This window comes from Physeter macrocephalus, chromosome 14 (genome assembly GCF_002837175.3).
Source record: "Physeter macrocephalus isolate SW-GA chromosome 14, ASM283717v5, whole genome shotgun sequence".
Taxonomy (NCBI): Eukaryota; Metazoa; Chordata; class Mammalia; order Artiodactyla; family Physeteridae; genus Physeter; species Physeter macrocephalus.
In genome coordinates this window covers 12,906,069-12,931,604 of record NC_041227.1, presented here as the reverse complement: position 1 = coordinate 12,931,604, position 25,536 = coordinate 12,906,069, and the positions used below count along the sequence as shown (strand labels likewise).

General features: G+C 51.0%; 1 protein-coding gene across 3 annotated transcripts in view; it reads right to left on the bottom strand.

The window, feature by feature from the left end:
- The window catches only part of SULF2 (sulfatase 2), a 145,739-nt gene that overhangs the window by 4,966 nt on the left and 115,237 nt on the right, over window positions 1–25,536 (bottom strand). For all 3 annotated transcript variants that reach the window (XM_007106845.4, XM_055090930.1, XM_024128632.2), the window contains exons 8-17: window positions 24,778–24,906; window positions 23,276–23,332; window positions 21,956–22,085; window positions 19,844–20,036; window positions 3,568–3,784; window positions 3,345–3,441; window positions 2,786–2,880; window positions 1,803–1,862; window positions 1,295–1,464; window positions 942–1,084 (exon numbers count right to left, since the gene is read on the bottom strand). In XM_007106845.4, coding sequence (XP_007106907.1) covers window positions 942–1,084; window positions 1,295–1,464; window positions 1,803–1,862; window positions 2,786–2,880; window positions 3,345–3,441; window positions 3,568–3,784; window positions 19,844–20,036; window positions 21,956–22,085; window positions 23,276–23,332; window positions 24,778–24,906 — 1,291 coding nt within the window. The remainder of the gene's footprint in view (window positions 1–941; window positions 1,085–1,294; window positions 1,465–1,802; window positions 1,863–2,785; window positions 2,881–3,344; window positions 3,442–3,567; window positions 3,785–19,843; window positions 20,037–21,955; window positions 22,086–23,275; window positions 23,333–24,777; window positions 24,907–25,536) is intronic.

The following is a 25,536-nucleotide window of genomic DNA, read 5'->3' as shown; positions in this document are numbered from 1 at the left end:
TTGTGGCCTCTCCCGTTGCGGAGCAAAGGCTCCGGACACGCAGGCCCAGCGGCCATGGCTCACGGGCCCAGCCGCTCTGCGGTATGTGGGATCTTCCCGGACCGGGGCACGAACCCGTGTCCCCCGCATCGGCAGGCGGACTCTCAACCACTGCGCCACCAGGGAAGCCCCCCAGCCCTGTTTTTTTAAGCAGCCTTCCTTCACAGCCCCTCAGGTCCTCTTGATGGAAGAGCAGCCATCTGGCGAAGGGCTGGGTGAGTCACCTTGTCCTTACCTGGTCTGGGAGCCGCTGGTGACCCACTAACCTGCCAGCTCTGTCACCCCCTTTTGTAAAATACAGGGATGACCTATCAAAGGAGAAGGACTGGTGGCCTGTATGGTAATTAGAGCAAAACAAGACAATCGAGTTGCTTGCACTTACAAATCGTGTAAAAGATTACTTTCAGACTTTTCTTGAAACATGGAAGACTGGGCAATGCCAAGGTCATGCTACTGAGAAGCTCTAGCGCTGAAGCTGGGTCGTGACCATCTGTTTCAGAAGGGACACGCACGTTCCAGTCACCGGGCTCTGTGGCCGCTTCAGCCCCGCGTGTGTTCAGTTGGGTTAATATAGGGGAAGCGCGGAGTAAGGGCTGCCTGAGTGTTAGTTACCGGCCTATCGTCTGTAGGGTTTGGCCTGACCTTTAGGACCCCTGAGCCTCCAAAGTTCTAGGCGTCTTCCCAAGATCCCACAAAGCCTGCTGGAACCGTGCCAGGTGCGTAAGTTGGAAGAGGCTGTACCCGGACGCAGGAAGGGCGGATGGCACACACAGTCCCAGCCTGGTGGCTTCAACTCACTTCTGCCGTCTTAGGGACTCAGTGGGACTTGAAAAACCGGTTATCACTTCCTCGGGGGGCCTACCTGGCAGGGGCCCCATTTCTCCAGCCTGTGTTGTCCGTACCTGGTAGGGGTCTGTGTTGAGATCAAAGTACTCTAGGAAGCCGGTTGCAAATTCACAGAAGAGGAAGTTGTGGGTCTCATTGATGGTCCTCAGGCACCAGTACGTGTTGTTGTTGGCGCTGGTGCAGGCGCAGAAGGGCCCCACTGCCAGGGAAGAGAGCACGCCCTGAGCCGAGGAGGCCCTGGCTGCCAGCCCCCAGCCCCTTCCTGCCCTTCCTGCCAGAGCACTTGACCCCTGAGGTTGCTGGGGGACCTGTTCCTGAAAGACCCTCAGGGTCTGGCCAGGAAGCGCTCACAAGCTGGGGGGCGCTGGGTCCCTGGGAGGAGCCCCAGCCCTGGGCCCGGCTGGCTCACGCGTCCAGAGGGGTGCCGTCTGCCAGTGCTGGTTGTCGTGGGTGAAGCACGTGAGGCCGGGCATGCTGCACGTGTCGTTGTTCTGCAGGCGCCTGAGCAGCTTGCGGAGTTTCTTCTTGCGCTTCTGCTCCCGCAGCAGCCACACCTTGTCCTCCTCCTGCAAACCCTTCCTAGGGGCACATGGGGCCATACTCCTCACACCTCCCCTGGCCCCGCCTTGGAGCCTCTTCCCACCCAGGGAGCCAGGGTCATGGCCCTGGGGGGTTTGCCCAGGTCCCAGTGCTGGTCCTTGGCGGGGCTGGGCCCCTGTCATCCGACGTTAGCTCCTGAGGCAGCACAGGGTTAGGGTGACAGCTGGGCCTCCTGCTCACACCCGTCCCTGGGGCCTGGGCCTGGCCCTGCCGTAACCCGCCCGGACCCCTGCTCAGTGCCTCCCAGGGAAAGGCCAGGACTTGCCTTATCCTTGTTTGTTTTGGCTTAAGGGAGGGCCGGCTGCGTCTGCCCTTACCTGAACGGATGCAGGCTGGAGCCTTTGTGCTTGAGGCGGCCTTTGTGCTGGGCGTGGTAACTGCAACAGACCCCCAGCCTGGCTTTCAGACTCTGTGCCCAGGGCCACACCGTGGGGTGGCTGCGAACTGCGCTTCTCTGGGATCCCTGTTTCTCCTTCTGGGGCGGTACTATCCCCTGGGTGGCAGCCCCCTGCCTGTCCAGCTCCTTCCTCCACACGTGACCTGGGAGCCCCTGGCTGAAGGCCTCAGCCAGACATAGAAGGTCAGGGTAGAGGCGAGTTAACCAAGTCTGGAGGCTGGGCCTGGCTCTGCGTGGCTTTAGCCTCAGCATCTCCAGGCGGGTTGCCCCCAGGCCCCCGCCCACCTCACGCTTGGTCAGGGCCAGCCCTGGAGGAACCCATATTTTGTAAGCCCTTTCTGCAAAGGGCAGCAGTGACTACAGTAGCCACTAGCCACATGTGGCTCTTTCAATTTTAATTAAACTACCAATTCGGTTCCTCAGCTACAGTGGCCGCAGTTCAGATCTCAGTAGCCACATGTGGTTGGTTGGTGGCCACCATACGGGGCAGCACAGATACAGCTGCTTCCATCACCAGAGAGGTTCTGTTGGACGGTGCTGCTCTGCTCGCGAGTTTAGACCCTTGGGCTGGGGGTTCCCTGAGCTGGTAACGTGGGCCTTGGGCCACGTGGGCCTTGGGCCACGTGGGCTGTTCCCGGAGGGACAGTCAGCAGAGGCACTTTTCCCACCTGGGAACCGGCTCCACACTCAAGGGCCTGCTTGTCAGCAGTGCATGAATCTGGGCATCTGGCTGGTACCCGAGGGGCGGTGCTTTCTGCCCAGTGGCTGACAACGGGGATGTGAATTACTACTAATTATGTTTACCCTAAGCAAGGAGTCACAGAGGAGGGGATGCTGTGTCCCTAGGAGCGATCCCGCAAGGGCACTCGGGGCCTTCCCGGGGGCTTTCTGCTACCTCCTCACCTGAGTTTGTGACAGTCACATTCTTCTGGCCGCTTTTTCTTCAGGTGACCTCGGACTTCCCTCAGGTTCTTAATTTTGTTCTGCAGGGTCTCGATCTGAGGGAGGGAGCAGAAGAGGAGGCCGTGAGCCTCTGGGGGGCTGGGTCGGCAGGGCTGGCCTGGCGGGGCCTCCCCGCCACCGTGTGCCTCTGTGGGTGCTGGGGGGGTGGTCCTTGGTTCCACCTGCTGAAGGAGCTGTGGGTCATTCTCCTGTCTTGTCCTGCCCGAGAACCCGCTGAGCCCATGGGGGACTTCAAGGTCTCCCCCCAGGCCTGTCGGAAGGGCTGAGTGTGGTGTGAGCATCTTGTAGATCACAAAGGGGTACGACGTGGCTGTGCTGTTCGCCCCACCCCAGTCCGGCAGGAGCTGTCTGTCTGAGGCCAGGACCGACACTGCCGGCCCTGGTGAAGGATTCTGCGGGGCCTCCCTCCCCTGGGCCTGGCTTCCCTGCCTCCGGCTGTGGCTGGTGGGCCCGCCGAGCTCGGGGTCGTGAGAACCCTCCCGGCCCAGACTCCTGTCACCTCGTGGTCAATGTGCAGCTTGTGGTCCTTCCAGGCCTGCAGGGACTTGTACAGGTCCAGGTCGCATTGGACCGTGTCGTTCTCCAGGATGTAGCACCTGTTCGAGAGAAGGGGTCACGTGGGGCCCTCGGGGCGCTGAGGGGGCCCAGGCAGGGGCCCGAGAGTTGTGGGCGCCCCTGCCAAGGTCCAGCCCCCCCCCCCGACCCCCACCTTAGACTCTCACCGATGTGTGACTTTAATGGGGTTGGGGGCTGAGTAGTCCGGAAGGCCCCCGGTGCCACTGAAGTCCCCGCCGTCCCTGTCATCTTGGTCCTCCGGGGCGCCTGGCCAGTGCCGCTTGGTGAGGTTGTGGGGCTGGGACCAGTCGTCCAGGCCAACGTGGTGCCCCTCGACGGCCACTGAGCGGATGGAGCGATTCCGGGCGTAGCTGGCCTTGTACTCTGTGGGGTCAGAGGGGTGGCTGGGCTGGGAGGCTGGCCAGGCTGGCCAGGCTCCCTGGGCAGCAGACTCTTGATCCAGACAGGGCTGTGCTCCCAAGCCACGGCCTCAGTGCTGCCCGAGACTGGGGGGCTCAGGAAACCTACCTACCGGGAAAAGTGGGCCCTGGACCCCAGTGGAGAGGACCTCAAGGTGATTCACTTGGGGAAACTGAAGTCCCAGAGCTAAGAAGGAATTGGCCTGAGATAATCTCAAGGAGGAGCTGTGCATAGATAAACTGGGACATCCACACGACGGAGGATTCGAACACAGAGAACTAAAGCAACAATGCAGACTAATGTCAAAAACACTAATGTGCGAAGGAAGTCAGATACAGAAGTCACACATTGTATGATTCTATTTATATGATATCCAGGATAGGTAAAGACGTAGAGACAGAAAGCAAATTAGTGGTTGCCATGGGATGGGGGAGAAGGGTAATGGATTTCCTTTTGGGGTGATGAAAATGTTTTAGAACTAGACAGGGGATGGTTGCAGTACATTGTAAATGGACTAAATGCTTCTGTATTGTAGATTTATAAAATTGTAAAAACGGTAATTTTGTTATGTGACATTCATGTCAATCTAAAAAAAAAAAAAGGGAAAATAGTGGATATAATTAAGGAGATTGAATCAGTAATCAGAAACCTTCCAACAAAACAAAAAGCCTAGGACCAGACAGCTTCACTGGTGAATTCCACCAGACATTTAAAGAAGAATGAATACCAATCCTTCTCAAATGCTTCCAAAAATAGAAAAGGAGGGAACACTTCCAAACTTATTTTTACGAGGCCAGTATTACTCTGATACCAAAACCAGACAAGGATGCCACAAGAAAAGTACAGGCTAGTATCTCTGATGAACATAGATGCAAAAATCCTCAATAAAATATTAACAAACCAAATAGAACAATATATTAAAAGGATCATATACCATGATCAAGTGGGATTTATTCCAGGGATGCAAGGATGGTTTACCATCTGCAAATCAATGTGATATACCACATTAACAAATGAAGGATAAAAATCATATGGTCATCTCAATATATGCAGAAAAAGCATTTTATGAAATTCAACATCCATTTATGATAAAAACTGATAAGCCATTAATATCCAAAATATAAAGACTCATATAATTCAATAGCAAAACCCGTAAACAATCAATTGAAAAACAGGCAGAGGATCAGAATAGACATTTTTCCAAAGAAGACATACAGAAGGCCAACAGGTAGGTACATGAAAAGATGCTCCACATCACTAATCATCAGGGAAATGCAAATCCAAACCACAGCGAGATACCATCTCACACCCGTCAGAATGGCTATTATCAAAAAAATACAAAATAACAAATGTTGGCGAGGATGTGGAGAAAAGGGAGCAACTGTGCACTGTTGGTGGGAATGTAAATTGTTGCAGCCACTTTGGAAAACAGTATGCAAGTTCCTCAAAAAATTAAAGATAGAACACCCTGTGATCCAGCAATTCCACATCTGGATATTTATCTGAAGAAAACAAAGACACTAACTCAAAGACATCTGTACCCCCATGTTCACTGCATTATTTACAATAGCCAAGATACGGAAATAACCTAAGTGTCCGCTGATGGATGAATGGATACAGAAGATGTGGCACATACACACATACACACACACACACACACACACACACACACACACACACACTGGAATATTAGCCATCAAATAGAAGGAAATCTCACTGTCTGCGACAACAGAGGTGGACCTTGAGGGGATTATGCTAAGCAAAATAAGTCAGAGAACGACAAATAGCATATGATCTCACTTATCTGTGGAATCTGAAACCAACCAACCAACCAAGCTCACAGATAGAGAACAGATTAGTGGTTGCCAAATGGGGGTGGGGTGGGGGGTAGGAATGGTGGGTGAAATGGGCAAAGGGGGTCAAAAGGTACAAACTTCCAGTTACAGAGTCAGTCAGTCCTGGGGATGTAATGTACAGCATGGTGGCTGTATTTAATAATACTGTAATTGCATATGTGAAAGTTGCTGAGAATAGGTCTTAATAGTTCTCATCACCAGAAAAAAATTTTTTGTAACTATGTTAAGTGGACTTGTTGGCGTGATCATTTTGCAATATATACAAATATCGAATCACAATGTTGTACACCTGAAACTAATGTAATATGTTAATTATACTGCAGTAAAACCCCACAAAACAAGATCAAAAACCGCATTAATTTGAACTGGGGGAAAAAAGAGCCAAGCAGCACATTCTCCCAGACAGAAAAGGAAGGGGGGGCTTGGGGAGGTCACTGATCTCCGAGTCTATCTCCCCAGCAGTGAGCTGGATGCTCTCCACAGGGTGGGCAGAGAGGCGGGGCTGAGAGGTGTTTTTCTCTAAGCTCTAAGTCACCTATGGAAAACTGAGGGTGTGCAGGTGTTGGGGCTCAGCAGGCCACCCCAAGATGCCACAATGGCATATTGATAATTTTGAATTAACGTTCTTTGAAACACAGCTGGTGGGGAAAATAATGATATTAAAAAACACTCTGACTCCACCTCTTTCCCCCTGAATGCGGGAACCTCTCCTAGGCCTGCAAATAACCAGGAGGAGGCTCAGCTGGAGGCTGATAGTCAAGATTTGACAGGAGCGATACTTGAGGCATTTCCCCCTAAAGTTAATTAGTTTAAGGTTGAATTCTGTACTCGGGAGGAAAGCATCCCAAAGCCTTTTTGAAAATTTCATGCAAACTTTTCAAAGGCACACTGCCTTTAACTTGGAAGCCCCAGTGCACAGGAATCTGTTCATATCTGCTCTAATGGGAAATTGTCTCCCTGATATCAGAAAGCAAATTCACAATAGTGTGGTTGTTGGTCTAGGCCACCGCTAAGTGCAATAATGGAGGCTGGAGCTCGATTCTTCGAAAATAGCTTCCAGGAATGCAGAAAAAAGAATTAAAAGCAACAATTCTTGCTTTGCAATTTGAACCTTTAGGAAAACAAAAGCATAACACCTACGGTCAAGAAATCTTCGACAAAGGAGGCAAGAATAAAAAATGGATAAAAGACAGTCTCTTTAGCAAGTGGTGTTGGGAAGGCTGGACGGCTGCTTGTAAATCAACACCCTCTCACCATACACAAAAATAAATTCGAAATGGCTTAATTAAGACTTAAATATAAGACATGATACCATAAAACTCCTAGAAGAGAACACAGGCAAAACATTCTCTGACAAATCATACCAAGGTTGTCTTAGGTCAGTCTCCCAAGGCAATAGAAATGAAAGCAAAAATAAACAAATGGGACCTAATTAAACGTATAAGCTTTTGCACAGCAAAGGAAACCATAAACAAAACAAAAAGACAACGTAGGGACTGGGAGAAGATATTTGCAAACGATGCTACTGACAAGGGATTAATTTCCAAAACATACAAACAGCTCATACAACTCAGTAACAAAAAACCAAACAACCCAATCGAAAAACGGGCAGAAGACCTAAATGGACATTTCTCCAAAGAAAACATACAGATGGCCAATAGGCACATGAAAAGATGCTCAACATCACTAATTATTAGAGAAATGCAAATCAAAACTACAATGAGGTACCACCTCACACCAGTCAGAATGGCCATCATCAAAAAGTCTGCAAATAACAAATGCTGGAGAGGGTGTGGAGAAAAGGGAGCCCTCCTACACCGTTGGTGGGAATGTAAATTGGTGCAGCCACTACGGAAAACATTATGGAGGTTCCTTAAAAAACTAAAAATAGAGTTGCCATATGATTCAGCAATCTCACTCCTGGGCATATACCCAGACTATAATTCGAGAAGATACATGCACACCTATACTCATAGCAGCACTATTTACAATAGCCAAGACTTGGAAGCAACGTAAATGTCCACTGTCAGAGGAATGGATAAAGATGTGGTATATATATACAATGGAGTAATATTCACCCATAAAAAGAATGAAATAATGCCATTTGCAGCAACATGGATGGACCTAGAGATTATCATACTAAGTGAAGTAAGTCAGACAAAGACAAATACCACATGATATCACTTTTATGTGGAATCTAAAATATAACACAAATGAACTTATTTACAGAACAGACTCACAGACATAGAAAACAAACTTATGGTTACCAAAGGGGAAAGGGGGTGGGGGAGGGATAAATTAGGAGTTTGGGATTAGTGGATACACACTACTATATATAAAACAGATAAATAACAAGGTCTTACTATATAGCAGAGGGAACTAAATAGAATATATGTATAAAACTGAATCACTATGCTGTACACCAGATGCTAACACAACATTGTAAATTATACTTCAGTAAAAAAAAGAATAGAAAACAAAAGCATGACTCTGAGAGTAACTCCAGGCTCACTCAGAGCTCACTCAGTTGCCTCCAGACAACTGCAGATATTATAAAAAATCTGGACAATGGAAGAGAAATTTGTCCTACACTTAAGAGAAAGGAAAGTTTAAGAAACAATCCCCCTAGGCCCCAGCATGCCCAGAAAGTTCATTCTCCTTCTGAGGGACAATTCCTTCTCAAATGACGGGGTCAGCCAATCCTCAGTTGCACCCCAGAGGCTACTTAAAATAGAGGATCGGGAGCTGGATTTCTTAATTGACACCAGTGTGCCTTTCTCTACCGTGGCTCAGAGGATTTATCTCAACCTGTCACTGCTGATTCTATACAAGCAGTCAGAGTCTCTCGACAACCTACTACATTACCCACGTCTCAGCCCACCCTAACATCTTTTAGGGCCTCTTAGCACCCATCACGTCTAATTTCCAACTGCTCACCAGCAAACCTTCTTGACAGAGATTTGTTACGTAAATTTAATGCTACTCTAAAACGTAACGAGAAGGGCGTTTTTATTTCCTTGCCCTCAGACCAAGGCCCAAATCTCCTACTTTCCTTATTAGAAACTCGTCCTGATTTAAATTCCTCTGAAGAGGGTGAGTCTTTAACAGATGTCCCAATTAGTCCCTGGGCCACACGTGCCAATGAAGTTGGATTGCTACTGAGTGCTGAGCCTGTATGAATGACCTGGAAGAAAAATAAACAGGTCCCTTCTCTGCAAAGAGATACAAAGCGCGGAATTAACCCTATGATAGACTCTCTTAGAGCTGGGTGTGCTTGTTTTTACTTCTTCACCCTGTCACACTCCAAATGAAAGCAGGTAAATTTGTAATGAAAGAAGGTAAATTTGGCCCAGACGGGAATCAAATCTCTCGATTTGCACAAGCCCTAAGAGCCATAAACTCCTGTAATTCCTGGGCACCCTGTGGTCGTCCCTAACCCAGCTGTTACCCTCACTTCGACTCCTGCTGAGGCAGCCTGGTTAAGGTAACTGAGCTCTGCTTAGATTCCTCTTCAATCCCATGCACCTGACGCACACCTTCTCTGCATTTACCTCTCAAGGGAGACCAGTAACAAGGACTGGCATAGCCGTCGGGGAGAAGTTTTCCTTCTACCCTTCTAGGTTCTTCTGGCTGGTCTAAGAATTAAGTTGACTTGAGACAGGTTAACAGGAGAAAATCAAACAAAAGTTTAATAACGTATCCATGGGAGAAACTCAGAAAAACCTGGAAGCCCTCACCTGAAACCCTCAGCTGAAGACAAAAGAGGATGTAGAGGGTGGAGATCCAGTCAGGGATCTCAGGGAAGGCGACCAGGAAAAAGCACAGTAAACGAGAGTGACTGTGACACAGATTTAAGCCCTGGCCCTCTCCATGGAGAAGAGTTTCCAGAGATTTGGTCAACCTCCTCTTTCAGGGACAGAGAGGGAGACACCGTTACAAATGGAGATTTCCCTTACAGATGTCAATGTTTCTTGCAAAAGGGCAACTCCCACTAGGTTTTCAGTTTCCCCCGTGTCTGCTGTTTCCTAGAAAATAACCAGCTCAAGAGAATATGCCAAAGAGATGTATTTTAGCGCAGCAAATTCTGCTCCCCTACGAAGCCTTACATTAGTTCTGTCCACAACTCTGGTTCTTGGCTTATCTGATCGTGATAAACCTTTTCATCTGCACGGCCATGGAAATGATGGGATTGCTGCTGGCATTCTAGGACAGCCTTTTGCCTCAGTTAAGTCCTACAGCGTATTTCTCATGTCCGTTAGACTCTACGGCACCAGGTACGCCCCCCTTATGTCTGTGGCCATGCCGACTACAAAGCCGGTGCTCTAACCATAGGCTCCCCCAGTCACCTCTGTTTCCCAAGCTGTGTCTGCTATGTTGCAAGTTCACAGGATGCAGCACTTCTCTGCGTGGCGAGAGACCACCTGTGAGCAGGCTCTTAACCTACCCATCACCGTCCATCATTAATACTCTAAATCTGGCTCCTTTACCCCCCTCCCTGATGGTGGAGAGCCTCACTCCATTGCCAAACGAGTGCCTCGCAACTACAGGAATGGTCTCAGAGCCACGAGACGCTCTCTCAGACATCCCTTTAGACAACCCAGACTTACTTCGATTTTGTGATGGCTCCCGTAAACGAAGTTTCCAGCGAAACATAATAACTGGTTATGCTGTGGCTCCACACGTGAACCACTTGAGGCATATTCTGTGCCCACTGTGAGACCAGCCCACGCGGCTGAACTCATTGCTCTTCCTGGAGCACACACACGAGCAAAGGGGAAACTGCCACCATTTACACAGACTCCAAAGATGCTTTTGGAGTCTGTCATGCTGTTGGTACGATTTGGAGATCGCGTGGATTCCTGACTTCTGCAGGTCCTCCTAGTGCTAACGGGTATATAATTGCTGCTCTGTTATAAGCTAGTCACCTCGCTTCTAACACTGCTGTTGTTCACTGCTCAGGAGACTGATGCTTTATCTCTAGGAAATAATAGGGTGGAAAGAGCTGCTAAAATTGCAGCTCAAAATGCCCTCTTTATCCTTTCTCCCCCCAATTTTTTTTTTTTTTTTTTTTTTTTTTTTTTTTTTTTTGTGGTATTGTGGCTTCTCCGCGTTGTGGCCCTCTCCCGTTGCAGAGCACAGGCTCCGGACGTGCAGGCTCAGCGGCCATGGCTCACGGGCCCAGCCGCTCTACGGCATGTGGGATCCTCCCAGACCGGGGCACGAACCCAGTTCCCCTGCATCGGCAGGCGGACGCGCAACCACTGCGCCACCAGGGAAGCCCCTCTCCCCCCAATTTTTAAACCTGCCTTTATCCCTGACTGATATTAACTATCAGGCAAACGCCCCACAATCTAAAAAGGACAAATGGACACAAAAAAGGTACCAAACAATGATCAGATAAATTAGACATTGGGCCACATGTACTTCAGGTAGCTCCTTCTCCTTTGACCTTGTGGCTTGAGCTTGCCTCCCATCAAATGAGATGTACTGTGCAGACAGGAGAGTGGTTTTGCCCTGGCAGCCGTGGAATTTCTGACCAAATTATTTCCCAGTGCACTACTAGTGAATTGCACCTAACTTCTGGGAGAAATCGGTGTGCCCTAGGAAGTCTTACCAGGCCCACACTGCCCTTTGTGGCACTCCAAACAGATCTTATAGATTCGCCCCCAGCTTTAGGCTATTCTTGCTATTTGGTTATCTTTTACATGGTTAGTGGAGGGACTGAATGCCATCCGACTAGATGTGGTGATGCCACACGGTGGTAATGAAATTAATAACTGAGGTTATTCCTAATTTTGACATTCCTTTATGGATTGAATCAGACCAAGGAACTCATTTTATAGCAGAGATAAACCATCTGCTTGCAAAAACTCTGGGGTACTCATTAAAATTCCATACTCTGTACCATAACTCCACCATCAGGGCAAGTGGAACATAAAAATCTAAATATAAAAGGACTTTAGGAAAAGCTCTGGCAAGTAACTGGGCTTAAATGGTCAGAAGCTTTGCCCCTGGCCTGTATAAGGATCAGGAATACTCCAATAGGAGGCATGGATTAACCTCTTCTGAAATAGTGCTTGGATAAACCATGCCTACTGGCATCTCTAAACTTTCTGTTTCTGGATTAAGTGGACATTGTGGGAACATAAGTGAATAATTTGATGCTCTGACCAGCTGCCTACAAGAACTGACTAGTGTACCTGAAGCTTATTGCCAAGAGGGAAAAGGGGCGTGGCCTCCCCGACTGACACCCTGACATCCCTTTTGACCAGGAGACCGGGTTTACATCAAGGACTTTAGAAGAAAACATGCATTGTCACCTCTCTGGGAAGGACGTTATGAGGTACTGCTATCTACCTACACTCCCTATGTTACCACCAAAATAAAGGGAAAATCCTCCTGGGTTCATGCAAGTCATGCCAAATTGGCCTAGACCATCGCTCTCAAGACAGCTGGGAGACAGTCCCCACAGGTGACCTCAAAGTAAGGATTTCCAGGGCCACTTCCCAGGCCTGGAAGCAGCTGGCATCACGAATTAGACAGCTTTTCTCAAGATCACGGATCAAGAAACTTCGCTTGCAATCCCACTCCTGGGCGTATATCTGTGGAAAACTCTAATTTGAAAACATACATGCACCCCTACGTACAGCAGCACTATTTACAATAGCTAAGACATGGAAGCAACCTTAATGTCCATGGACAGATGAATGGATAAAGAAACCGTGGTACATATATACAATGGAATATTACTCAGCCATAAAAAAGAATGAAATAATGCCATTTGCAGCAACATGGATGGACCTAGAGATTGTCACACTAAGTGAAGTAAGTCAGAAAGAGACAAATACCATATGATATCACTTGTATGTGGAATCTTAAAACACGACACAAATGAACATATCTATGAAACAGAAACAGACTCACAGACATGGAGGACAGACTCGTGGTTGCCAAGGGGGAGAGGGGGTGGGGGAGGGAAGGACTGGGAGTTTGGGGTTGGTAGATGCAAACTATTATATACATAATGGATAAAAAACAAGGTCCTACTGTATAACACAGGGAACTATATTCAGTATCTTGAGATAAACAATAATGGAAAAGAGTATGAAAAAACGTGTATATATATATGTGTGTGTGTGTGTGTGTAACTGAATCCCTTTCCTGTACAGCAGAAATTAACACAATATTGTAAATCAATTATACGTCAATAAAATAAATTTAAAAAACTTCGTTTTTACCTATCCCCCCCCCTTTAAGACTCCCTATATATTCACACACTAAACAAACAAACGCACCTTCTCTTACTAATGACCACTTTCCCACATTCATTATCATTATCAGTAGGCTGAGCGGAGAGTGCTTGTCTGTCTAGCCTACTTCCCCTCTAAAAGTCTCCACTATGGGCTCCTTTTCAACCTGTGTCTAGCTTAGTAACCTTTACTTTGTCAACAGGTCAGGCATAAACCAAACACCCCGTTGTGCCAGTTTACCAAAGCCTGGCCACGTTAATCAGTCAGTCTGACTGTTGGTTGTGTCAACATCTAGACGGTACAAGTGCCCCTGAGCTGGTCTGCGTTCCTGCCAGTGTGCACACTGTGGACCAGGCACAGAAGATGCTTCAATGACAGGGAATGGTATCCATGACCGAAAAACATCGCTCTGTCTCTCCTTCTGCGGAGTTATCGGGGCCCCGGGTAACCTCTATAGAAGCTCAAGGGCTGTCCCTCGCCCAGGCTAAAAACAATAGGTGAAAAATTTCCCTTTGCATTGAAAGCAAACACTGGACCTTTCCTGGGTGACAGGCCGGGAAAGTACTGCAGTTAGACTCAGGGGTTTGATTCCACAGGTGGCATCTTCAAACCTCTCATGGAGACTGGAAATGACCCTGGCACTACCCTTTTTAGGATAAACATCTGCCAACTCACCAAGTGTCCTGGATGGCTCACCAGCCACCCTTGTACAACTTGGGGTATTATAGCCATTCCCCTGATTAAGCTGCCCAATACCACACTATATATATGGGTGGACCAGAAATCTGGACTTCCTTGGCTCAGTGACAGAACCAAGCTTTAAAGGAGCTCAGCAAGGAGGAGCCTGTGCATCACTGGTGAAAACACTGCTCCTATGTAACCCAAATGGGACAAGGAGTGTCCACCTTACCTCTAGTAAAAGAGAAGGTTAACTCTTTCCATCAGTGGAGGGAAGCATGGCCATTTTACAGGACTGACCTACACCAGGACTAGGGACTGGTTTAATGGGGGTGGAGAAGGGGCTTCGATTTGTTCTTTTGTTTGTTCATCCTCATTCTAATCTCTGTTCTTTTCTCCCTTTGCAGAGCTCTTAGCACTCAGCTCCTAACCTGATTTCTCTCTCCATGGCCACCAACCCTCCTTTTAAAATGTGAAACTTCCTGGTCAATTTTAGAGGAGGGAATGGTTGGGGCTCAGAGCAGATCACCCCAAGATATGCCACAATGGCATATTGGTTCTTTTGAATTAAAGTTACTTAAGAAACAGCTGGTGGCCAAAGAAAACATAAAAAAACACTGACCCTCCTCTTTCCCCCCTAAAAGTGGGAAATAAATCTCCCATGTGAAGGTGCCTTCCCTATACCAGGAGAAGAGAAAGCATCCTTATCACCAGAGTCACGGAATTCAAGGCTAAGAAAGCTGTATATAAACTAACTTTACTCCTTCATTAGTCTGCTGCCCCAAGTACCAGCCCCTTTGCTCTTAAATCTTCACAAATAATTGTTTCCTTGTCTAAAAATGATGTGTAAACAACCTGCTTTGGTCGCTCTGGGGTCCCATTTCTATGAGACCTCTGTGTGTATGAATTAATTTTTTTTCTCCTGTTCATCTGTCTTGTGTCAAGTTAATTATCTGACCAGCCAAGAGAACTCGAGAGGGGCAGGGGGTAAATTTCCCCCTCCTCAACACAGGCTCAAGTCAGAGCCCAGATTTCTTGTATCTTCTGTATATTAAAAGACAAAATTGATCAAGTTGCTAACACTTCAGAAAAATGGGGTTGGGGGAGGGTGGTCACGGAGGAGCACAGATTTCCAGCTTCTGAAGAGAAAACGGGAGACGTGCCGCCTACACCGGGCCCACCCCAGCGTGGATGGCGGGGCAGGAGCTGATGTGCTGCCTCTTCCTACGGGGCAGAGTGTTTCCCGTTTGGCCACAGTCCCCGCTCCTCCTTCCATTTTAGGTCAGACCTAGGCCTGCCTCAAGTCTGTAACCCCGCTGCCCTGAAACATCCATCTGTTTTTGGAGCAGGGCCTGGAGCCAGGCCCGACGCGGCTTTCTGCTGCGCTCCTGATGACCACCAGGTGGCGACCAAAGGTCGAGGACTGGCTGGAGGCCGGGTGGTGGGGCCCAAGCAGGGAGGAAGGGGTTCCCTCTTCCGCACGGCCCAGGCCAGGGCTCCAGGATCCGGTCTTGCTCCACATTTCCCAACCCCCCGAACCCCGGGGCGGTTGCTTGTACCTTTCCTCCTTGTATCAGAGTCTCATGGGCCAAAGGATCTGGGGGTCCAGGTCCAGGAGAGGCATTTCTCTGACAAAGCCTTGGGCCTTTTCTGACTCCAGGCAGCTTTCTCCTTGGCTTTTTCCTCCCTGAGTTCAGTCTCCATGAAGCCACAGTGCCTGGGCCCGAAACGCACACAGTACTGAGCTGATCTCCCTGCGGGAGGAGGACACCCCTGCCTAAGAGGGCCAGGAAGCAGACCCAGTGGGTTCTTTCTGCTCCTTTGTGTTGCTTGCTCTGGCGTTCTCCACGCCCCCAGCCATGCACCCAGGGGTCCCCAAACTATGGCCTCCAGGCCCAATCCAGCCCTCTGCCTGATTTTGTACATAAGTTACTCTCAACCATTTGCAGAGTCCTTGGCTGTTTTCTTGCCACAGTGATGGAATGGAGCATTTGACACAAAGATTGTTTAGCTCCCACAGCCTCAAATATTTACTCTCTGGCCCTTTACAGCAAAAACCTGCCAGCCCTGGTGTACACCTTTTCTGGGACTGAAGCCACACCACTTGCTCTCTTTGTCACCCTAGGTGTCTTTGTTTCCAGGGTCCTGGAGGTGCCCTCCCTACCACATGTACTGGGAATGGGGCACTTCCTAACCCAGTAGCCAAGAGCTGAGGCTCTGGGGGCTTCCCTGGTGGCTCAGTGGTTAAGAATCCGCCTGCCAATGCAATGGACACGGGTTTGAGCCCTGGTCCGGGAAGATCCCACGTGCCACGGAGCAACTAAGTCCATGTGCCACAACTACTGAGCCTGCACTCTAGAGCCCGTGAGCCACAACTACTGAGGCCACGTGCCACAACTACTGAAGCCTGTGTGCCTAGAACCCGTGCTCTGCAACGAGAAGCCACCGCACTGAGAAGCCCGCACACCGCAACGAAGAGCAGCCCCTGCTCACCGCAACTAGAGAAAGCCCGCGCGCAGCAACGAGGACCCAACGCAGCCAAAAATAAATAAATAAATTAATTAAAAAAAAAAAAAAAAAAAAAAGAGCTGAGGCTCTGGACTCTGATTGCCCGGGTGCAAATCCTGAGCCAACGCACAGGTAAGTGAGTTAATTTCCAAGCAGCTGTGTTCTCATGACGATACCTGCCTTCCAGGGCTCTTTGGAGTTTGACATGAAACAGACCTGCTAAATATTTCAGCACCTGCTGGTTAGGGACACTGCAGCTGTGACATCCTCGCCCAAGGTCACACCTGCCAACTCCCCAGGCCTGTGTGGCCTGCTCTCTGGGGTAGGACCCACAGGAACTCTGCGCTTCCTCTTCCCCTGACTTAGAGCCCTTCCCCTCTGCTGGTCACATGGCCTGTTCCTTCTACATACTTGGCTCTCGTTTAAATGTCAACCGACCACCCATCCTACAGCTGCCGCCCCTCTCCACCAGGTCACACCACTGTTTCATTTCCTCCATGCATTTTGCACCCAGGGAAGTGATCTTCCCACTTTGTTAACTTGCTGACACCTGGTCTCACCCACGAGGTCCGATCCGTGTCTCTCAAGTTCACCTCTGTAACCTCAGCAGCTGGCATATGGCAGGGCTTGCGGATTTGTTGGGAGAAGAAATGAATAAACACCGGCCACCTGGACCCATCCCCGAGTCCTCATCTCCTCCCCCTGGGTCCTGGGTCTCCCCTCTGTTCTGGGTTGGCTGCTCTGCCTGCTTCCTCACCCCACAGCCCAGTGGGTTAGGGTGAGCCGGGGTCTGAGCTGCTCTGGGCCAGGGCGTCTCAACCTCACAACTGGCAACACTCTGGGGCCGGATAAATCCTGGCTGTGGGAGACTGACCTGTACCCCACAGGACGCTAAGCAGCGTCTACAGCATCCATTCACTGGATGCCAGTAGCCTCCCTCCTGCTAGCCATCACACACGATTACGACAGCCAGAAATGTCACCACACGGCCAAGTGTCCCTGGGGGGCAAAATCGCCCCCAGTTGAAAACCCCTGCTCTAGGTAGGCTGGCTGCTCAGAAAGGAGTGACGGAGACCATCTTGCTGGCAGGCACGTGCAGGAGGAAGAATGTTGGGCCAGGTGATGGGGCCCAAGTCCCCCAGGTGGCCGTGTGAGCTGATCTTTCCTGTCTGCTGTAGGGAGCCACCCTCGCCTTGCTCCCAGGATGCTGTGAGGGGCATATCAGACAGGGCTGTGATGTCACACCGTCCTCACAGGAGGGCCTGTGTTGAGCCGAGTCTCAGGAAAAAAAAAAAAAGGCTTAACTGAGTCGCAAGTTCTTGTCTTACTTAAACATTACCCAGTGTGCCATGTGCTGAAGCAAGATGTTAGCTGTGTAATTCAACCCATCATTTTATCCGCTAAAAAAAGATTAGCTTAGTAGTTACTAATCAGCTTGTGAGGAATTATAATGGGGGACCATCAGTTGGGATGCGCCATTTGAGGCAGCAGCCGGGTCGTTATGGAGACACACCTGCTCTGTAACGAAGGTGTCCTCTGCAAAGACAGGAAGAGACCTCAGCCTGTCGCCAGACACCCAGTCTCTAATTAGGCTACAAGGGAATCTGATTCAGCCTGAAAAAGGAAGGGAATTCTGACACAGGCTACAGCAAGGATGAACCTTGAGGACATTATGCCATGTGAAGTAAGGCGGTCACAAGAGGACAAATGGTGCGTGATTCTGCTTATATGAAGTACCTAGAACAGTCAAATTCAGAGAAAGCAGAGGGGTGGTTGCCAGGGGAGGGATGATGGGGAGTTGTTGTTTAATGGGTACGGAGTTTCAGTTTTGCCAGATAAAGAGAGCTCTGGAGATGGACGGTGGTGATGGTTGCACAACAATGTCAATGTACTTAAAAAACGGTTAAGACGGTAAATGTTAGATAATGCATATTGTACCACAATGAAAGAAAACATAACTAAAATCTCGAATTAGGCTTTGGCTCCCATTAGGTCAGGGAGCAAGACATTCTAGCCAGGGGACTGGATCTCACTGACACCGAGTCCTTGGCACCCAGCAACCTGCCAAGCATCCTCAAAGCCCAGGCGCATCCTTATTTGAACGTTCGGCAGGGAGCGTGCTTCCCAGGGGAGCTGACCTCAGAACGGGGTCACGACTACCCAGTGTGACAGCTGAGTCTTGCAGCCAGGTCCAGAGGACTTCCCCCTTCCCCTCCTCTGCTTGCTGGTTTTCTAGCTTTCTGTCCTTCTTCAGCCCCTGCTGTGGGGAGGGGTGAAGGTTAAGGCAGCCTCTCCAGTTGGGATGGGGGGGCTCGGCTCTTCCTCCCTCCAAAGTACAGTTGACCCTTGAACAACGTGGGGTGCATCTGTGTATAACTTATAGTCAGCCCCCCGTATCTGTGGTTTCTCTGCATCTGTGGATTCAACCAACCACAGACAGTGGAGAACTGTAGTATTTACTATCAAAGAATATCCACGTGCAAGCGGACCTGCGGAGTTCAAACCCGCATTGTTCGGGGTCAACTGTATAGTCGATTCCCGTTATTCGCGGTGGTCCTGTTCTATAGCGTCACCTTGATGCTGAACTAGCGAGTGTGGAACCAGTGCTCCTGGGGGAAATACGGGGTAAGATTCCTGCGAGCTTCGGGTCACAACACGCTTGTCCACCATCAGTACCGGGCCTTACTGCATGTGTGTCTCTGTCATGTCTGTTTAAAGACACCCGATTTGGGCTTCCCTGGTGGCGCAGTGGTTAAGAATCTGCCTGCTAACGCAAGGGACACGGGTTTGAGCCCTGGTCTGGGAAGATCCCACACACCGTGGAGCAACTCAGCCCGTGCGCCACAACTACTGAGCCCACGCGCCACAACTACTGAGCCCACACACCTAGAGCCCGTGCTCTGCAACAAGAGAAGCCATCACACGGCCAGTGAGAGGCCCGCGCACCGCAACGAAGAGTAGCCCCTGCTCGCCGCAACTAGAGAAAGCCCGCGCGCAGCAACGAAGACCCAATGCAGCCAAAAATAAATAAATAAGTAAATAAATTTTAAAAAAATAATAAAGACACCCGATTTAACGCACGGGTTGATTCACCGACGCTGAACTCACGGCAGCAGCACCAAGACTCATGCCTGAACGAAGCTTTCTCACTTAACGTGTTCCCCTCCGTAAAGCACGTCACAGCCGCCCTCGGCCTGGGGACCCAACACAGGACGTCAGCGCCACCTTGGGGCCAGTTTAGATAGGGAAGTCACCGCGAAAAGGTACGAAATACCACAAACGTGACACTAAATAGACACGAGGGCTGAAAGGAGAAGGCAGAGCGTCACCTTGGCTCAGCCTCGGCTGGGAGCCGGCATGTTGGGCGACTCGAAACTTTGTGCCACTTTGCAAGCGCGCCCGTCCAGTGCCTGGAGTGCGGCTGGAGGGACCTTTGAAAACACAAATCTGATCCTGGCCCCTCTGCTCGAAACCCTCCGGGGGCTTCTTTCTGGTCTCAGCGGGGCCCCACCACACGGTCCGGGGCCGCATCCTTCTCTCCTCACTTCCTCTTTATGGCCCTGCTCTTCTCGGCCCTGGACACAGTCAACTCATCTTCCTTCCTTATTACTCTCTGCCCCCTGGGATGGGTGGATCGAGAGGGGTGGGGTGTGGATTTGTCTGAATGAACTAACAGGGCTGCCCGGGTGCGGTCCCTCCCCTCCGGTCCCCTCCCCTCCCGTCCTGTGTACTCTTCTTGAAGAGCTTCTTCCGGCGTCCGGACAGGCTGAGCTGCTCGTCCCTGCTGTCGCAGACGCAGGCCTCGCCGCCCTGTGCGTAGTACTTGGGCACCAGGTTGGAGAGGGCCCTGCCTCCGGGCCGTGCGGGGCCCTTGCACTTGTGCAGCTTCAGCTTCCCCGAGGCGTCCTCCACGCACTGCCACTTCTGCAAGACACACCGGGGCCTCAGCCTTCCGGGCCTGGGCCAGCCTGCTCGGCCGCTTCTCCTGACCGGTGGCTGCCCCACCGTTCCCGTCCACCCCGGAGACTTCCCTCTAGCGGCCTTAGCCGGACACAGGCTCAAACGGGCTCTGTGATTGGAACGAGCTGCTCCATCACGGATGGACACCTGTCCACCGTGGGAGGAGCACAGAAATGGTACCCAGGGTGATGCGCTGTGGCCGAGGGTGAGCCCAGCCACAGGGAGGCCCCTCTAAGAGAAGCTCCGGGGCCGGAGGGCATGGCTCGTGTGCAGGGAAGGGCCTTCCTGGAAGGTGCAGCATGGGACGGGCAGAGTGGCGCTGGGGCTGGGCGGCTGGGGAGGGAGGGCAGTTGAGCAGGGCCGTGACCGCATCCGCCGGCAGGTGGACGTCTGGGCTGGGCTGGGGTCCTGGAGGACCCAGAGCTGTAAGTCTGGGGGCCATGGCTCGATGCCTCCGCTGCCAGTCTAGGCCCCCAACCCACCCCCCGTGCTCCTTTCCTTTGGGTTAAGCAGTGCACTCAGATAATCTGTTCTGAAGATGCTGATACTTGCCCTCTCCCCTTCCTGGGACTGCCAGACCCTCAATCTGCAGGGAGAGAGGGGGGATGGGCCAGCAGGGGGATTCGACAACAATCCCAGGGGACAAAGGGCCCCTTGGTCTCATCGGCTCATTTCCTGTAGCTCAGAACTGAAATCGGAACCGCTTCTGGGATCTGCCCGGATCATCAGCTCCAGGAGAGCAGGGCTTTCTGTCCAGGGCGTTGGAGGCTGTTGCTGCCCCAGTGCCTGGAACCGTGCCCGGCTACAGAGGCGGCATTGAATGCTGCGCCAATGTAACCCAAAGCTCTCGCCCAGTGGCACAGACAGGTACTTCCCAGACAAGATGCCCTCCAGAGCATGGGGAGGGGTCGGGGGTTGTGAACAAGTGCTGGGCGGCCGGGGGCACAGCCATGAGGACAGGCGGGGGCTAATTCTGAGTCTAGTGATAAGACAGAGCTGCCTGGATGCAGCCTGTGAGAACCACGCAGCTCATGCCCTGGCCTTGGCAGCCTTGGTCTATTAATGAGAAACGGAATGTGGAGGCCCTGGTTTTACTTATTCTTACTGGTGAAACAGGCATGCATCTTCAGGCCTGAGCCGCCGTGGATGAGCTCAAAGTCCCAGCTCACAGATGGAGGCAGGGAAGCACCTCCCGTCTGCCCTGCTTGCTGGTCGGCCCTCCCCTCCCCGCAACCTCCTAACCGCGCCTCCTGCTTGGGTCCCTCTTTACAAGGCTCTGCCCCCACCCCTCCCCTCTCCTCTCCAGCGCCCACCGTGGCCTCCCAGGCCTCAGAAAATCCTAGTTCAGACTCTCCGAAACATCAGTCACAGTTTCTGCTACCTCTAAATACTATTTGGATTATAATTTCCTTAATGTTTCTCTTGAAATCAATTCACATTTCTAAAACTTAAACTTATTTACTTAAAAAGGTAATTTCCTATTATTCCCGTATAAGTGGAAAACCAGCCACAATGATGCTCTGGGAGAGTGAATACAGTGGAAATGGTTATTTAACTTTATAAATATCGTGCAGAGGTTGGCTATGTCTTTGTTAAAGAGGGATCGGGCATGAGTCACAGCAGCTAAAGACGCACGTGCACCCACAGGAGACTTTGCCTCTAATGTGAGCAGGATTTTGGAAGAACTTTCTGAGTGTCGCCTGTACCACCTGGCATCACCCTGCGTCTCACACGTCAGCAGGGGCACTGGCCCCACTGGCTCCACTGGTCTGAAGGCCGAGGAGCAGGCCTGGGTCATGGTTAGCCGGGGTGGCCACTGGGAGGGAAGAAGGGATGGGAGGGGTACCATCCCCAGCCCCGGGGCACCAGCCAAGCATCCTCACCTGCCCCAGCTGCTCACACGCGGTCTGGTACTCGGCCCGCTGACACAGGTCTTTCACACGCTGGTACTTGGGCAGGAAGTTCTCCTCCGGGGCATCCACCTTGTCACTGTCCCTCTTGTGGAGCAATTTGCTGTGGGGCAGAGAGCGGAAGTGGGGCTGGCCGCCCAGCTCTGGAGGAGTGCACGGCCCCGCTCAGCCCTGGTGTAGGGTCACCACGGAGGATGCAGGTCCAGCTGGGCCACATCTTCTGACTGTCAACAGACTTAAGAAATGGGGATTTTCTACAAACAACAAATGCTGGAGAGGGTGTGGAGAAAAGGGAACCCTCTTGCACTGTTGGTGGGAATGTAAATTGATACACTATGGAGAACAGTATGGAGGTTCCTTAAAAAACTAAAAACAGAATTACCATACGACCCAGCAATCCCCTTCCTGGGCATATACCCAGAGAAAACCATAATTCAAAAAGACACATGCACCCCAATGTTCACTGCAGGACTATTTACAACAGCCAGGTCATGGAAGCAACCTAAATGCCCATCGACAGACGAATGGATAAAGAAGATGTGGTACATATATACAATGGAATATTACTCAGCCATAAAAAGGAACGAAATTGAGTCGTTTGTAGAGACGTGGATGGATCTAGAGACTGTCATACAGAGCGAAGTAAGTCAGAAAGAGAAAACCAGATATCGTATATTAACACATATATTTGGAACCTAGAAAAATGGTACAGATGAACTGGTTTGCAGGGCAGAAATTGAGACACAGATGCAGAGAACAAACGTATGGACACCATGGGGGGAAAGCGGTGTGTGTGTGTGTGCTGAATTGGGAGATTGGGACTGACATGTATACACTGATGTGTATAAAATGGATGACTAATAAGAACCTGCTGTATAAAAAAATAAATAAAATAAAATTCAAAAAAAGAAATAAAAGGAAATGGGGATTTTATAAAAATCCTCCCAAATTACATGAGTCGGCAATAAGTTAAAAAGCATGTGAGACATTATACAGACAGGACAAAACGTGTCTGAAGGATACAGGTGGCCTCCAGATGCAAATTCTATGTCAACCATAGGAAAAGCGAACGGGCTTCCCTGTGTACAGGAGGCTGTGGACACCAATTCCCAGCCCCTGGTGGAAGGTGTCATAATAGCAATGGGATCCCTCCTGCCCTCGACAGTGAGATCTTTAATATCATGGGTGCAGGTGGGGCTGCCAGGCGCTTCCTGGGACGGGGCAGAAGGGGGTTGCCCGGGTGCTGCTCAGCTCAAATGTCCTGGGGCGGCTCCTCCAGGCCCTGGCACTCACCCTCTCTCCACCAGGAAGGAGTCCCGCCAGACCCTCATCTTCTTTTTCAAGTGAAACCTGGGGGGGAAAAAGCACACTTCCATCTTCTCATCAATGTGGGGGGGCTCATGTGTCCCTCTGTCCTCCCAGAGGCAGGGATGGTGCTCAGAGCCAGCCTTGATTCACAATCAGCACAGAGCGGGGGGGCAGTTGGGGCGAGTGGGGGGTGCTCACACCCCCCCCAGGACGGAGCTGTATTTCCCCAGAGACTTGGGTCTGAAGGTACATGGGGCAGAAATGACCCAGGTCAAAGTTGCTCTAAGTCACACACAGTCGTGTGTGTGTGTGTGTGTGTGTCTCCGTGGCTCCCAGGAAGTCCAACAGTTCCCCAGTGCTGGAAGAGATCGCTTCCTCTTTAGTTCAGCACCAGATGCAACTTGTCCTGACTTCAGGTTAATTACATTGTGTTTTGGCAGGATTCTTTTCCCTTTGATCCTCTGTAGTTGGATCTGTGTAATTTAAGTGTGCATTTCATGTAGTTTCACTCTATCATTTCCATTTCCCAGATGGGGCCTCAGGCTGAGAGAGGAAGCTTCCATCCTGCACCTGACTCCCGGGTGTCCTGGCTCCCAACCCAGTGCCCCCGCCCCCCAAAACATGCCCATTTTGTACGCTTACAGCTCATAACACCTTCTAGTCAGAGGGAGGAGGCTCAACAGAGGTGGTTCCTCCTACAGGACAATCGGATGTGGACAGACAGTGCCCATCAGGGCTGGACCCGCTGAGCTGCAGGAGATACAAGCTGGAGGCTGCATCAGTGCTGTGAGGCTAACTCAGTGGGCAGTAGCACTGGTGGCCACTAGATGTCGCTGCTGCCACAGCAGTGACAGTGTCCTCCTCCTTTCCTGTCCCCGCCAGACTCAACTCACCTTCCCACCTAGTTTTTGCTCACCATCACTGTTCTTTTTTCTGCCTCCAGCACACCTAGGAATATGTTCCCATCATACCATCCGGCCTTAGAGCATGGCGATTAAGAGACTCTAGCTGTAGCCTAGAGGCTGAATGCCCAGAGTTGGGTCCAGACCTGCCAAGAGACGTCTGACAAGTCACTTGACTTCTCTGGATTCAATTTCCAAATTGCTAAGATGGGATCATAATAATGCCTACCTCGCTGCGTTACTGTGAAGATCAAAATGATAAAATCCCCCACAAAGCATAGCAAAGGCCTGGCATACAGTACGTGCTTAATTAGTGTTAACTGCTGTTATTTTTTCAAGTTTTATACAATTTTAGCTCTGGAGGGACCTCGACTGGTCACCGTGGCCATATTCCAGCTGGGAAGGTGGACTCTTAGAGAGGGGGCTTCCTTCTCTCCCACGGCAGGTTAAGTGGTCAGGATGGGGGGCCCCAGAGCCCCAGCTCCTGACCTTGGAAATACCCCCGCCCCCAGACCCACACGGCTCGGCCACGAGTTCATACAGTTTGGGATGCCCGGTACCCCAGCAGCCACCCCGGCCCCTCACCGATTTGCCGGCCGCTCTGTGTCCAGCAGCTTGAGGATGGATTTCCCGTCCATATCCGAGGGGATGTCCAGTCCTGCGATGTCCAGGATGGTGGGGGCCAGGTCAATGTTGAGGACAATGTGGGGATTCCTGAGGGAGGCATGGAGAGCAGGACTCAGTCACCTGGGCAGCGATGACCCAGCCTCCCTCGGGAGAGGGGCCGCCGGAGGGATGGAGACCACCAGGGGCTGACGCCCTGAAGGTGGGAAAGCTACCACTGATCGTGTCACTCTCCTGTGCCTCAGCCCTCAAAGCTCCCCTCTGTGCCCCAATTCGGCTAAACCCCACCCCTAACCTTCTGTGCCCTCCACACCACCACAGGGGCTGCACTTCACAGGCCCCAGCTAGCTTCTGCTTGTCTGTTTCTTCTGCCAGGAATGCCCTCCCTGCCCCCACTCTCTGAACAAAGGACACCTTCCTTTAAGACACACCCCAAATCCTGGATCTTCCCCCGGACCCTTCTCTGAACCTCTGAGGCAAACACCGGCCCCCTTGCTGTTCCTAGAAGGCCAAGAACAGTCTGGCCTCAGGGCCTCTGTCCTTGTGTCCCCTCTGCCCGGAATGTTCTTCCTCCAGACTCCAGTGAGCACGCTCACTCACCGCCTTTAGTTCTTCCCTCAACGGTTACCAAGTGGCCCCAAGAGCCCCATGCTCTGGGGTTCACACCCCCCTGTGATCCCCTCCCCTTGAAGGTGGGCCAAACCGTTAGAACATGGCAAA